Genomic DNA, 16,205 nt, shown 5'->3' on the forward strand with positions numbered 1-16,205 from the left:
GCTCTGTTTCTCTAGCCTCGGTGGATTTGGAAAGGAATCTGCGGGCACAGTTGCTGCCTTCCCTGCAACATACTCTCTGCAGGCTGTGGAAGGAGTGTCATTGGGAGCCGACATCCAGGCTCCCACGCCCTCCTGACTTTCTCATGTGGGCCTCTCTGGGTAGAGACCTGCCCGCCCACGCTTGCCGCTCGGACCCTTGAGGCCAAATCTAGACAGACTCCTATCCCCAAGGCAAGCCTGGGCACTCGTTGGGCTTTGGTACACTTTCAAAGCTGGGCAAATTGGGTATCACGTGTTTGCTTACAATTTTCATAGCCTCTCCTGGGTGTGTGTGTGTGTGTGTGTGTGTGTGTGTGAATTAGATCAGCACCAACCAGCGGCATGTGTCTGAGAGGAAGGAAAGGAGTGGACGTCTGCGATGAGTAGCTGGGTTATTTCTCCTTCTTCCCCTCCTCAGACCTGGTGGATTTCATTATACTTCCGTCTTACAGAGAAGGAAATGGAATCTTGCCAGGAGTGCCATCATCAGGGTGTGCAGCCAGTGAGCGAGTACAGGGCAGGGCAGGCACTCAGAGCCAGGGCTGAGGGACTCCTGTCTCACCTGTTCAAGGTCACGGGCCCATCTGGGGCCTGTTGTGTCTCTACGTCTCTGCCCTGGACTGCCCATCATTATTTCAGACCCTGGTGACTGCTGGAGCTGCTTTCCTGGGCTCTTCACATTCACTTTCTCCCCTCTTGATTCCTTGCCACAGAATGGCCAGCAAGAGCTTCAACCGACAGAATTAGGACTTTGTTACTAAGCAGCCCTAAGCCCTTTTGTGGCTTCCCATGCACTTAACGGGGAATTTTTGCATGGCTCTGTTTTGCACGGCCCTGTCTAGCTGTGGAACTGGGCCCACCTGCTTCTCCTAGATTCGATTCCCTCCTCCATGTCAGTACTGAATTCCTGCCATGGGGGCCTCTTTCTCGGGCCTTCAAGCTCTTCTGTGACTCGTGGTCTTTCTTTTTCAGAAATGCTCTTCTCCCCGCTCCTTATCAAGCTAGCTTCTCTGTCTTTGAGGGCTGTGGGTCAGTGTCCCGTCAGAGGGGCTCTCCTTACTGACCTCTCTGAAAAGGCCAGCCTGTTTTTTTAGCAGTCTGCTTTTGCACTTGGTCCTTATCTCAAGTTATAATGCCGTATTTATTTGCTTTTTAAGAGCCGTCTTGCTGTGGAGATTTTTTTATGCTACTGAATTTAAGCTGCTATAAATTCAAATTAGAGTATTATAATTTTAGAATGTTAAGTGTAGTCCCCATGGTAACCACAAAGAAAACAGCTACAGAATATACACAAAAGGAAATGAGAAAGGAGGGGCACCTGGGTGCCTTAGTCGGCTAAATGTCCAGTTCTTGATTTTGGCTCAGGTCATGATCTCAAGAGTTGTGAGACTGAGCCCTGCATTGGGCTCTGAGCTGGGCATTGAGGAACCTGCCAGACATTTTCTTTCTCCCTGTCTTTCTGCACCTCCCTCCTGTCTCTCTCTCTAAAGAAATATAGTAAAAGAAAAAAAAAATGAGAAAGGAATTAAGTTTCAGTATAAAAAACTCAACCAAACACAAAAAATCAGTATGCAGCAAATGAGGAACAAAAAAAGGTTATAAAGCTTATTGAAAACAAATAGTAAAATACAGAAGTAAGTCCCTCCTTATCAGCAATTTTCTTAAATGTAAATGGATTGAATTCTTCAATCAAAAGATCAGTAGGATGGGGGCACCTGGGTGGAAGGCAGTTAAGCATCTGCCTTCATCTCAGGTCATGATCTGAGAGTCCTGGGATCGGGCCCCATGTCAGGCTATCTGCTGAGCAGGGAGCCTGCTTCTCCCTTTCCCTTTCCCTTTGCCTGCTGCTCCCCCACTCATTCTTTCCCTACCCCACCCCCCTGTCAAATAAATAAATAAAAATTTTAAAGATCAGGATGGATTAAAATACCCAATTATATGCTGTCTACAGGAGACTCACTTTAGATCCAAAGATACAAATAAATTGAAAACAAAGGGATGGAAAAAGATACCCCGTGCAAATAGTAACCATAAGAAAGCAGAAGTGGCTATAGTAATATCACACAAAATAGACTTTAATCAAAAAAAGAAATATACCATATATTTAAAAAGTTTTAGGGGTACCTGGGTGGCTTAGTGGGTTGAGCCTCTGCCTTAGGCTCGGGTAATGATCTCGGGGTCCTGGGATCGAGCCCCACATCAGACTCTCTGCTCAGCAGGGAGCTTGCTTCCCCCTCTCTCTCTGCCTGCCTCTCTGCCTACTTATGATCTCTCTCTCTCTGTCAAATAAATAAATAAATAAAATCTCTAAAAAAAGTTTTAATACAGCAAGAAAATGTAACAATTGTCAAGTCTTTTTACATCTAATAATAGACCATCAAACTATGTGAAGTAAAACTTGGTAGAAGTGAAGGGAGAAATACACAGTTGTGTAGTAACAGAGACTTACCCCCCTCCACTGTCAGTAGTGGTTAGGAAAACTAGACAGAAAATAAGTAAGGGAATAGAGGACTTGGACAAACATAATAAACCAACTCGATCTAGCAGATATACAGAACCCTCAGAAACAATGGCGGAGTAGTCCTTACTTACAAGCATGCATGGGACATTCTCCAGGATATACTGTATCTTAGGGTACAGATTAAGTCTCAACATCATACTAAGTATCTTCTCCTGACCACAGTGGGGTTAAGTAAGAAATGAATAATGGAAGGATAAATAGAAAATTGACAAATATGGGGAAATTAAACAGCATGCTCTAAATGCATGTGTCAAGGGAGAAGTAACAGGGGAAAAGAGAAAATGCATACAGATGCATAATAACGAAAACACATCAAAGCTTATGGAACACCGCAAAAGTAGTACTCAGTGGGAAATGTAGAGTTGTAAATGCTCACATTAGAAAAAAAAAAAAAGATTTCAGATCAACAACCTTACTCTAAAACTTAGGGAACTAAGAGGAGAAGAACAAATTAAACTCAAAGCTAGCAGGAGGAGAAAACAGTAAAAGATGAAACAAAGATAAATAAAAAACCAGAAAATCAATAGAGAAACTCAACAAAGCCAAGAGCTGATTCTTCAAAAGAATTAACAAAATCAACAAACCTGTGGCTAGCGGGACGAACTGAAGTTAAAACCAAAAGTGGGCACATGACTACCAATTCTATGGAAGTAAAAGACATTATAAGAAAGTACTAGAAACGATTGTCCACCAACAGATTGGATAACCTTGGTGACCTCGTTGGATTCCTAGAATCACAAAACTTAAGACTATCATGAAGAAATAGAAAATTGAAAGACTTAGAATTAGTGAGGAGAATGAATAAGTAGATTTAGAAATCTGACTTACAAAATCTGATGAAGACACTACAAGAAAAGAAAACTATAGTTCTTTATGAATAAAAAGAACAGTTACTTTGTGAATATCCATGTAAAAATCCTTGACATAACACTAGCAAACCAAATCCAACAATATATTAAAAGAATTATATACCATGGCAAAGAGGGAGATATGCCCAGAATGCAGGGATGGTTCAACATACAACAATCAATCAATGTAATACACCACATTAACACAACAAAGAGAGGAAACACATGATCATTTCAACTGGTTTAGAAGAAGAATTTGTAAGATTCAGCACCTTCCCATTAAATGCCCAAACAAACTAGGACCAGAAGGTAACTACCTCAACATTATGTAAGCTGTCTATGCAAAATCGATAGTGAACCTCGTACTCAAGGGTGAAAGTCTGTTAGTTTTTCCTCTAAGATGAAGAACAAAGCAAGGATGCTTGTTTTCACCACTTCTATTCAACATAATATTGGTCGTCCTAGCCAAAGCAATTGCACAAGAAAAAGAAAGAAAAGGCATTCAAATAGGAAAGGAAGAAATAAAATTTTCTCTATTTACAGATGACATCCTATATGTAGAAAATCCTAAAACTTCCTCCTTTCAAATTTTAGAACTTACAGTATACAAAACCACTACACACAGATCAGTTGAAATTCTGTACCTAACAATGAACAATCCAAAAAGGCAATTAAGAAAACCATTTCACTTACAGTAGCATTGAGAACAAATACTTAGTAATTAACTTAATAAAAGAGATGAAAGACTTATACACTAAAAACTACCAAACATTAGTGAAAGAAATTTAAGAAAATGGAAAGACATCCATCTTCATGGGTTGGAAGATTTCTTATTAAGATGTCAGTACCACCCAGAGCAATCTGCAGGTACAGTGCAGTAAAGGCCCAACAATAATTGTTTTTGCAGAAATGGAGAAATTCATCCTAAAATGCTCATGCAATCTCAAGGGACCTTGAATATCCAAAATAATCTTGAGGAAGAACCGAATTAGAAGACTCCACTCTTCCTGATTTCAAAATTTACTACAAAAAGCTCAAGTAATCAAAACACTGTTGCGCTGGCATAAAGACAAATATAGAGAGAGCCTAGAAATAAACCCTGAGTTATAGGGTCAAATGATTTTCAGCAAGGGTGCCAAGACCATTTGATGGGGGAAGTGTTCATCTTTTCAACAAATAGTGCTGAGAAAATTGGATATTCACATGAAGAAGAATGATGTTGGACCTTTACCAAATGCAATATACAACAATTAACTTGAAATGGCTTAAAGACCTCAACATATCAGAGCTAAAACTATAAAAACCCTAGAAGAAAACACAGGGGAAAAACTTCATGACATTGGATTTGGCAGTGACTTCTTGACTATGACACCAATGGCACAGGCAATGAAGGAAGAAATAGGCAAATCAGACTTCATCAAATTTGAAGGGTTTTCTACATCAAAGGACACTATCTTTGGAGTCAAAAGGCAGCTCACAGAATGAGAGAAAAACACTTGCAAATACATATTTGATAATATCCAGAATATAGAGAACTCCTAAAACACAGCAATAATTAAAAAAAAAAAAACTGGTTTAAAAATTGGCAAAAGGACTTGTATAGGCATTTCTCCAAAGAAGATCTGGAAGTGGCCAGTAAACACTAGAAAAGTTGTTCAGTGTCCGCCATGATTAGGGACATGCAAGTTAACACCACAATGAGATACCACTTCATTACCATTAGGATTTTATTTACTTGTTCATTTATTTAAATTTAATTTATTTATTTTAGAGTCAACACACAATATGATATGAGTTTCAAGTGTACAACATAATGATTTGACAGCTCCATGAGTCACGCTGTCACCGTACAATGCTATTACAATACGAATGACTGTTTTCCCTATGCTGCACCTTCATCCCTGGGGCTTGTTCATTCCCGTAACTGGAAGCCTGTGTCTCCCACTGCCTTTCAACCATTTTTGATTAGGGTGCTATTATTTAAAAGTACATGTAATAGCAAGTTGAGTGGATGTGGAGAAATGAAACCCTTGTGATGTGTTGGTAGGACTGTAAAATGGTGCAGCCCCTATGAAAACAGACCAGTGGTCTTCAAAAAAAGTAAACTTAAAGCTATCATGTCATCCAGCAGTTCTGCTTCTGAGTATATACCCCAAAAGGGGGAAGTTAGGGTCATAAACAGATATTTGTACACTTGTGTTCATAGTGGAATTGTTCATAACGGCCAAGAGGAGAAAGCAACCCGAGTGTCCATGGACGGGTCAATGGATAAACAAAGTGTAGTTTATCTCTACCATGGAACGTTCATCAGCCTTAGGAAAGGATGGGATTCAGACCCAGGCTACAATGTGGATGAACCTTGAGGATATTCTGCTAAGCGAAATAAACCGCTCACAAAAGGATAAACACTGTATGATTCCACTTAGATGAGGTCCCCGGAGTAGTCACATTCATAGAGACAGAAAGTAGAATGGGGGCTGCCAGGGGCTTGGGGAGAGGAAATAGGGAGTAGCACTTAATGGGTGCAGAGTTTCAGTTTTGCAAGATGAATGAGTTCCGTGAATGGATGGTGGTGACCGTCATACAATAAAATAAATGCATTTAACACTACTGAACTGTATACTTAAAAGTGGTTAAGATGCTAAATTTTATGTTGTATGTATTTACTGTAATTAAAAATAAGCTAAAAAGAGGCTCACTCCCTAATTCTATTCAGCTGTATTTACCGGGTACCTCATGTGCACTAAGGACTCTTCTAGGGTCTGGGGATAGAATCGGGACTGTAACAGGTCCCATTCCCATGGAGCACATGCAGTGGGACCAAAAGACAGTGCGCAACACACAGATCAGTAAAACGTGTGGATTTTACAAACTGCTCTATAGAGATCCAGGTGCCAGCACATGGGCGATTGAGGTGGTCAGGTCACCTCTGTGAGAAGTGATGTTCCAGTGAGAAGGGGGCAGGCACTAAGGAGCCAGCCAGCCACGCTCTGTCTGGCCTCTGGGGGGCCCCAAAAGAGGCAGTCTCTGGTGGGTGAGGGCTGTGCCAACCAGCTGACCTCATGGTCTAGTATGCCAGGGTGGGTGGGTGGGCATTAACTCCATGTGTGACCGGAAGCTTCTGCAGGGGTCGAAGCCCAGAGTGGCGTGCACTGATTCCTGTTTTAACAAAACCCCGCGCCTGACTCTTCTCCATGGAACTGGAGTCCTGCCCCGGGCTCTGGGTCCCCAGCAAACCGCTCACCGGCACTGGTACCCAGGGGGGGAGAAGCCACTGTGAGCCTGGGTCTTTGCCGGCAGCAGGCCACAGCATGGTCCCCTGGACTTGGCTTTGTCCCTGCTCCCAATGTGCTGTCGTGCCTTTCTATGTATATCTCTGGATTTTCCTGTGGTTGGGGGTGGGGGGTGGTAGTGACACAGGAGCGGGAATATTTTGAAGAACAAATTGCAGACAGAAACAGGTGGCTTTGACACTAAAAACCTGGGGTTTGGGCAGCCAGATTAGAAAACGGGGCCACTTGCTGGAGCTTTGCTTGTTTTTAGCTTCCTTAAGAACCGTGGAGTGAAACGAAAATGTGAGATGTTCCAGGCAAGTTCTGTTTGGAGGAAAGATGACATCAATTTTACTCAATTACCATGTGAAACAGACAACAAGCCTCTCTGTTGTGCCCAGAGAAACTGTCACGGTGTTTGAGCACGCACTGGTTCCCACAGCCAGCAGCCATCCCGGGGAAGCTGCCGGCGGGGTTGGGGGGGAGGATTGTAAAATGCAGGTGGCCAGGCCCACCCCCAGGGCCCCTGGCTCTTTGGTTCTGGGGTGGGCTCCAGAATGGATTTCTAGCAAATGCCCGGGCGATGTTGCTGCTGCTGCTTCAGGGACCGCCCCCCTGAGTGGCACTGTGCTGGAGAAAGAGTCCTTTCCTGTACGGGGGTCTGAATGGGCACCACATGTGATTTGGGGAGGCCCTTAGTGGCACAGATAGTTGGTGCTATTGGGGAACCCTGTGTGGGCACTTGGCATAGCTCTACCCCACGTGTCCCCATCACCCTGTCTGCCCCTCCCTGCCCATGTCCCCAAGTCGCCCAGCCAGGAGAGCTGCATTGTGCTGCTGGCAGTGGGTCCACCCTGGCTCAGCACCCCCGGCTGCCAAGGAAATGTGACAAATGCAGCCAGGGCTCTGAGCACTTGCCAGGACGCAGCCAGAGCTGGACGCCGGAGACAGAATTTCCAGACGATTGGCCGTGCTGTTCCTTGCCCAACCAGGTGTCTCCCTCAACATCATATGGCTGCCGCCTCTGGGACTGCCCCTGAGCATGAATTTCCATGGGAAAAAAAGACGAGGAGATTTCGTTACATGTCTTTGGGGCCTGCTGCTTTGTGTTTGTGGCTGTCGTCAGATTTGTGTCTGGCTTGCCTGGCTTGGCCCTGGGCCCCCTCGGGAGATCCTGTGCATCTGCCCTGTGCCCTGCCGAGCTCTGTGGGAACATGGGACAGCTCACAGCAGGTGACGAGGTGCTCTGGCCATAGTCAGGCTCCCAGTAGGCTTTTCAGGACGTGAGCAACCTGGTGCACATCGAGGGGCAGTACCTGCCTTCGGGCTTGGTAGAGAATGTCGCTAGAGCATGAAGTATCCTTCAAAAAATTAATTCAGAAAATTCTAACTGTGGTGACATACACGTTCAATTTACCGTCTTAGCCATTTGTAGGCACACAGTTCAGTAGGAAGTGTGTTCACAGTGTTGTGCAACCCCATCTCTAGAACTTTGTCGTCTTGCAAAGCTGAAACTCCGTACCCATTAAACTGTCCCATTTCCCAGCCCTTCCTCTTACCTTCTGAAGCAGGAAGCTTTGTCTTCCTTCCATCACCCCTCCTTTTTGAGCATTGGCCCCAAGGGAAGCGTCTGGGCCTTTGGGGTAGGGTTGTATAGAGGGCACTGAGCTGTCATCAGACCTGCGAGGAGGAAATGGAAGGTTCTGCCAAAGGAGGTTGTCCCTATAGATTTTCCTTCCTGAAATTTGCAGTCTTCATGCAGCTTTTCTGTGACATGTCCCAATTCCATTGAAAATTGCTTTGCTCTGTTATTCCTTTAAACCGTCCTTAAATAATATGTCCTCTAACGTTTGTGGCTGGTGTTGATGTTCTATGCAATGATAAGATGGCACCTTTAAATCCTGTGTGACTTTAATTTTCTCCCTCAGAACTGCAGTTTTTCATTCTTCGTATTTTTCATGTTTTTGAATTGAGGTTTTCCAGTTTGGGCCCAATCCTACTGCTGAATATTTCTGGAAAAATTTGAGTCGCAGCCATTGGGTGGTTCTCAAAATATCAAAACAAGGAAAAAGTTATGTGTTTTCCTTTTCTTCACCCAGGTTTGGGGATAGGTAATTAAGACATGACTTCAGAATTGGCCTACAGATGGTCCAGTGTAAAAAAAAAAAAAAAAAAAAGGGAAGAGAGAAAAGAAAAAGAAACAATGACTGCTATTTTTGTTCTTGGGGGAATAAATTTGGGGAAAGGAGTAAGAACAGAACAGCTAAATGTGTTCTGTTTTTCCTTGTGGGAAAGAATACTAAGTTACACAAAGATTTTCTTTTGCTTTAATAATAGTTCTCAAAGAGTAAGATCCAAGCAATGACACAGCTAATTCCTTTCTCACAGATGCTCAAGCACAGTGCGTGCCTGGCTTCTGACGAGTGTGTACCAGACAGTGTGTCCAGCTTCACGTGGCCTGAATTAACTGTGCCTCCACTGTCCATTCTGGTCGTTGCTTTATGTTGCTGCTGATGTACCCAAGAACACAGCAAAAAGTTCTAATGCCCCTGCTGGAAAATTCTCCCTTCTAGATGGTGTCCATCAGGGGAAAAAAAAAAAAAAAAGTAGACGTTTCAACACCAAGTGAAATAACTCAGAGGAAAAGAAATACTGTGTGCTCTCACTTATATGTGGAATCTAAAAGGGCTGAACTCCTAGGTACAGAGAAGAGTTTGCTGGTTGCCAGAGATGGGGGTGGGCAATGGGCGAAGGGGGTCAAAAGGTGCACGCTTCCAGTTATTATAAGTCTTGGGGATATAATGTACAGCAAGGTGACCGTGGTTAATAATACTGAATCACGTTTGCAAGTTCCTGAGAGGATAGATCTTAAAAGTTCTTACCACAAGAAAACAGATTGTGACTATGCGAGGTGATGGGTGTTTGCTGAACTTCTTGGGATGATCATTTGCAGTGTGTGTGTGTGTGTATGTATGTGTGTGTCTGTCAAATCATGTACACCTAAAAGTAATACAATGTTATATATCAGTCATCTCTCAAACTAGAAAAAACAAAGGAAAAACCAGCACACACTAAAGCAGAAGTCTTTCCCCAGGTGTTCAAAAGACTCCCATCCCTGTTCTTTCCGTATCTTCTTCTACCACGTATGTGATTTATCCCACGATATTTATATAATATATACTTATATGTATTGTATATATATATAAATATGTATGCATTTTATGGGATAATATATATATAGGATAATATATATATAGGATATATATATATAATATATGGGGGATAATATATATTTATCCCATTATGCCCTCTGCATCCTGCTTTGTCCATATTTACAGGAGAGGGACCAGGGAGCCTCACATTCAATGGGCTTTTCTCATCCATGTCAACTTTGATTACTCTGCCTTGTGTGAGATTTCCTCTTTCTTTTCCCCTTGAAGTGCTTTCCTTTGATTTTTTTTTTTTTTTTATATTGAGGTCCTTATAATGAAGTTCTAAAAGCAAGAGGTACAAAACTGAGAGGGACAAATCCTCTCTTGTTACTATAATCCTGTCTCCGTGACACACTGTGGTTAGAATGAAGACTCTGGGGAATAAAGGAGGAATATGGCCTTGTTGTCCCGACAAGCCTGGATGTGAGTTGGGGTCATTGCTGACTGGCTGTGGGTCTTGAGCAGGTGTCTTTCTCTTGATTAGCTGAAGGTGGTAGAGATATTGAATTTGACGGGTTTTGATGAGGGTTAGAGATGACACAGGCTGGCACATGACAGATGGCCAAAGGCATTGACCTCCCCTTTCCCCTTCTTAAAGGTCCCCTTCAACGTCCCCCATAAAAGCCCATAATGGGAGTTTTAAGTTTTCTACCAAGATTATCTAATACCCATTCTTTCTTTGGGAATCTGTTGTTCTATGCCTTTTTTTCTTTTTTTTAAACAACTGATTTCCAGCTTAGCTTTGTGTGTTTGTGCACACATGTGGGTGTGATTCCAGAGTTTCCTATCATGTGCATATTTCTTTTGGGAATTCATATTTATGGGAGTTTTTAGATCTCAGAAGATCCTTTTTTTTTTAAAGTATTTATTTATTTTAGAGAGTGAGCATGGTGGGGGAGGGGTGGAGAGACAGGGAGAATCCTCAGGTAGACTCCCCACTGAGTGTAGAGCCCGACGTGGGGCCCAATCCAGTGACCCCAAGATCGTGACTGGAGCTGAAATCAAGAGTCAGATGCTCAACCAGCTGAGCCACCCAGGCGTCCCCAGAAGGCCTTTTAAATAAATCTGGGTCGTATTTCCCATATATACATTTTTTTGTTATTATTCTTTATGAACACTGAAAATTAAATTTCATATAATTATTCTTTCTTCAGATTTTTTTTGTACTGGAAAAATGCAAGATTTTAAATATGTTAATATTTTATAATTTTTTAATTAATAATAGTTTTTAATGAGCGTAATTTTTATCTTATTTATAAAAACTTTTATTTCATTCATATGTATTTTCTGGAAAAAATGAGCAAATAGTACAGAGAGTTCCCATACACAAATCTCTTATTATCGTCTTACAATAGTATGGTATAAACTAACGGACCAATATTGATGTATCATTTTTATTATTTTTATGGAAGCATAATCAACACACAGTGTTATATTTCAAGTGCATAGAGTCAATAAATCTGTACATTATTCAGTGCCCATCATGATAAGTGCGGTCATCATCTGTCACCAAACAATGTTACTACAATCTTACTGACTGTATTTCCTATGCTATACTTTACATTTTTGTGACTTCTTTATCATTTATTTATTTAAGATTTTATTTCTTTGACAAAGAGAGACAGCGAGAGAGGGAACACAAGCTGGGGGAGTGGGAGAGAGAGAGGCAGGCTTCCCGCTGAGCAGGGAGCCCGATGCGGGGCTCGGTCCCAGGACCCTGGGATCATGACCTGAGATGAAGGTGGACCCATAACAACTGAGCCACCCAGGCGCCCCGATGTTGACTTCTTTATTTTATAACTTGAAAGTTTATATCTCTTTAAGGTTAAACCCCTTTTTTTATTTCCCCTGTGTCCCGCTCACCTCCCCTGAGTTTGTTAATCATCAGTTCTCTGTATTTAAGAGCCTGTTTTTGTTTGTTCTTTTCATTTTTTTGGTTCCACATATAAGTGAAATCATGTGTTATTTGTCTTTCTCTGACTTACTTCACTTAGTATAATACTCTCCAGGTCCATACATATTGTCACAAATGGCAAGATCTCATTTTTTTTTAAAGATTTTATTTATTTATTTGTCAGAGAGAAAGAGAAAGCACGCACAAGCAGGCAGAGAGGCAGCCAGAGGCAGAGAGAGCAGGCTCCCCACTGAGTGAGAAGCCCAATGTGGGACTCGATCCCAGGATCCTGGGATCACGACCCGAGCCGAAGGCAGCAGCTTAACCAACTGAGCCACCCAGGCACCCCAAGATCTCATTCTTTTTTATGCTGAGTAATACTCCATTGTATAGATGTATCCTACCTCTTTATCCATTCGTTTGTTGATTGACACTTGACTGTTGTAAATAATCCTGCCATAAATGTGGGGTGCATACGTCTTTTCAAATTAGTGTTTTCATTTCCTCTAGGTAAATACCCTTTAGTGGAATTACAGGATCAGAGGGTAGTTCTATTTTTAATTTTGGGAGGAACCTCCGACCTATTTTCCACAGTAGCTACACCAGTTTACATTCCCACCAACAGTGCACGAGGGTTCCTTTTCCTCTACATCCTTGCCAACCCTCGTTATTTCTTGACTTTTTGATGCTAGTCATTCCGACAGGTATAAGGTCACAGCTCCTTGTGGTTTGGGTAGGTGTTTCCCTAGTGACAGAGCATCTTTTCATGTGTCCGATGGCCATCTGTAGGTCTTCTTTGAAAAAATGTCTGTTCAGGTCCTCTGCCCGTTGGATTATTTTTTGGCATTCTAATTCATTATTATTGACTAGAGTCAATAGTTAATGCACATGTCCTTAGTTTTTACCTAACATCTTTTGTCTGTTCCAGGATCCCTTCCCGGATACCACTGTATTTTTACAAACTTTTTATTAATTTTTAAATTAATTTTTCACATCATTAACTCTTTTTTTTTTTTCTCTTGACAGGTGTACAATATGTTTCAACACCAGAGCCTTGGAAGTAAGGTGAACATTCAGGTTACCAAGCTCGTCCTGCTACGACAACGGCCTGTAAGTCCCCATGGACGCCCGTCAGAGCACACAGACGGCGTAACTGGTCTGCAAGTTTCCTAGTTGCTGTGGAGTGCTAAGGAGGAGTGCAGGTGGTTGTCAGTCCTGTCTGCCCTGCCAGGCTTTGCAGATGGCAGCAGTGTGCCCTGGGCTGGGGACTGGGGATGTCCAGTGGGAGGAGGGCAGGTACTGTTACTAGAAGCTTGGTGTGCACGTGATGTGCTTGGAATTTCTAGGGAACTCTGAGCACTGGGCCTGTGTGCATCCCTCCAACACTCCCGGCGCATCTCACGTGTGCACCTCTAGACGGTGAGGTCTTTGGAAACCAATCACTACCTTCTGGAGCTACATCCCAGCCCCGGGCCAAATTTGGATTCTCTGTAGCATTGTTTTCTGGTCTTTGAGTCAAGTGCATTCCCACAGGATAATGTCACTTGCGGAGTTGGGCAATGAACTTGAAAACAAGAGACCGATGATGCTTGGTTGGGCACATAGTTCAGTTTGCCAAAAAAAAAAAAAAGAAGAAAAGAAAAAAATATATTTTTCTTTAATAACATAGTCTTTATATGAACTTGCAAAGAAGGCCCTGGCCTCTCTCTGGTCTGTGCACCTTCCTACCAGCATTACGATTGCATTTGGGAGAAGCACTTCATGGGATGATGTCCCAGCAAGCAGTTGTCTCCACACTATATTCTGAATGTAAACTCTGGCTTCCTTGGGTGTTTGCTTTTTTAACTGCCCCCCACCCACCCCTGTTTCTTTCAGGCCAAATTGTCCATTGGGCACCATGGTGAGAGGTCCCTGGAGAGCTTCTGTCACTGGCAGAATGAGGAATATGGAGGAGCCCGGTACCTCGGCAATAATCAGGTTCCAGGAGGGAAGGATGATACGCCCCCCGTGGACGCAGCTGTATTTGTTACCAGGTGAGGCTGGATTTGGTCTGTAGCAGTGCACACAGCTGGGAAAAGGCATGTCCCTCTTTGGAGTGGAGAAGAGGGCAGTTTGCTCGGAATCCAGGCTTGGAAATCAGACCGTGGGCCAGATCACCGAGCCTTGAATTCCTCGTCAGTAAAATGGGGGTAAATTATAGTGTCTAACCCTGAGTTACAAGGATCCCGTGAGCACAAGAAGTGCTTCTCATGGTGCCTGGCCCAAAGTAAGGATGCAGTCAGCATTTGCCATAATTGTTGCTGTTGTTACTATTAAAAGAAAAGTACCAAAATCCTGGTTACCCAAAAATCTTAAAGCTTCTAAGAAAATGCATCTGCTACCTCTCCTGAGCACCAGAGATAATGCTCACCAGGAAAGAGCTAACCTGTGTTTGAGGTTGCCTCTCGACTGACTTGCGGGTGCTGTCGGTTGTGGAGGGGGAGTGGATACCCCGAGTTTCCTATAGGAGGGAGTACATGTAGGTACCCGTGTGCTGTGCATGGCCCCAACCCCAGGGCACTCCTGGGGCAACAGCATTTGGCAGAGAGGTCTGGGGAATTCCCATGCATGTTCTGTTGCAAGTAAGGAGCTGAGCATCTTTCTAACTATAGAGCTGGACTTTTCCAGTTTGAGAGGGACACCAGGAGCCCGGCAGCGGACAGCAGAAACCAAAGACAGCCTTCCCATGGAGGGAGCTGCCATGTCCTCTTAGTTTGCCAGGGGGATGCAGTAACAAATGAGCACAGCCTGGGGGACTTAAAACAACAGAAATGTATTCTTACACTGTTTGGGAGGCCAGAAGCCCCAGGTCAAGGTGGGCAGGGCTGTGCTCTCTCTGAAGGGTCCAGGAAAGGATTGTTGCATCTTTCCTCCTAACTTCCAGTGGTGGCCTGCAATCTTTGGCATCCCTTGTCTTGTAGGTGCATGGCTCTGACCTCTCCTGCACTGTCACGTGGTCGTTTAGCCTCCTCCCTCTCTCCCAATTACCCTCTTCTCATAAGGACATTGGTCCTTGGATTAGGGCCCAGCTGTAGCCCAGTGGGATTCCATCTTAATTTGCTTGCACCCGCACCGACCCTCTTTCCAAATAAGATCGCATTCACAGGTACAGGTACTAGGGGTTAACACTTGAACATATCTGTTTTTGGGGACACACTTTAACCCACAACAGATATGGATGTGGCTCTTTCATTTTCCTCTCATGTCTCAAACCTCTCCGAGAAAAACTGATTTGCTTGGGTTGCCTGACTTCCATGATGTAAGTAGAATGTGTTGTGTTCACACCAAAACTCCCCCTTTATGAAATAGGCAGAAGTGTTTCTTATCATTTTAATCTGTTGGATTAAAATGTGAAAATGTTATTAGACTTGCTATGAATCTGTTTTGAATTTTAGGGAATTTTTAAAATTAATTTAGGGAAACGACTTCTCAAATTATAGGTTGTCTTTTTTTTTTTTTTTTTTTTTCTTTCTTCTGAGTTCAGAGGTTAAGTTGTGGCAAGGAGGGCTTTATCATTCTGGTAGCCTGAGACAGCCTGCCCCTCAAAGAGGAGCCAGAAAAGCTCCTTGGTGTATCTCTTGAGCTACTTCCTGTAAGCCCCTGGCCCAGTGACATCCCAAAGCTGTCTGGGGAACTTCTGACACCTTATCTCCAGGTACCAGGCAAGGCAACCGCCTAACCTTCTCCTCTTAAAAAACCCCGGGACGTGCGTATTGCTGCCACCAGACCCTGAGCACATACCTTGTCCCCACTGTGGGTGGATGATGCAGTAATTGCCGACCCCAAAGGGTTAAAAATGTGCTCTGTAGCATGCTGATCCCTGAGGAGAGCATTTGCTGCCGTTACAGGCTCTGATTAAATGTATAATAGGACATGTGAGAAGACCTCTATTCAGTAATTCTGATGGCTTGCCATCCGGCTGGTGCTCTACCAGGCACCAAGGACAAACGATGAGCAGGAACTGGTTCTTGCTTTGGATCTGGGTTTGCTCAGCCCAGGGAGTGCTGGGAACATCCAGGCACCGCCTCCCCCAGTGGTCACCCCCGCCCCCTGGCCTCGTGCATACTGGCCAGAGGTTGCCACGGCTCCAAGCACTTTGAAATAGTGGGGTTTTCTGTAAAGCACCCTAAGAATTGCAGCATTGGGGTGATAACGTAGCACCCTTTGAGAGTGGATTTGATTTGGGGAGCAGGGTAGGGTCCTTGGGAACCATGTCTGCGTACAGCTGTTAATTCACGCAACTGATTTTCCAAATGCTCATTAAGTAAACTCCTAGAGAAGAGCTCTAATAACATCATCTTTGGAACGTATCACTGAACTTCCAAGGTCACTACTTTGAAAGTGGTTTGTCCCAAAACTAGATAAAACATACAAATTCTG

At 43.5% G+C, this 16,205-nt stretch overlaps 1 protein-coding gene across 2 annotated transcripts in view; it reads left to right on the plus strand.

Moving 5' to 3' along the window:
• Nucleotides 1–16,205, plus strand: part of ADAMTS17 (ADAM metallopeptidase with thrombospondin type 1 motif 17) — a 323,327-nt gene that overhangs the window by 63,833 nt on the left and 243,289 nt on the right. For both annotated transcript variants that reach the window (XM_032836008.1, XM_032836009.1), the window contains exons 5-6: nucleotides 12,813–12,896; nucleotides 13,662–13,819. In XM_032836008.1, the coding sequence (XP_032691899.1) occupies nucleotides 12,813–12,896; nucleotides 13,662–13,819 (242 nt within the window). The remainder of the gene's footprint in view (nucleotides 1–12,812; nucleotides 12,897–13,661; nucleotides 13,820–16,205) is intronic.

The sequence above is a fragment of the Lontra canadensis genome, unplaced genomic scaffold, assembly GCF_010015895.1.
Source record: "Lontra canadensis isolate GAN:19392208 unplaced genomic scaffold, GSC_riverotter_1.0 scaffold89, whole genome shotgun sequence".
Taxonomy (NCBI): Eukaryota; Metazoa; Chordata; class Mammalia; order Carnivora; family Mustelidae; genus Lontra; species Lontra canadensis.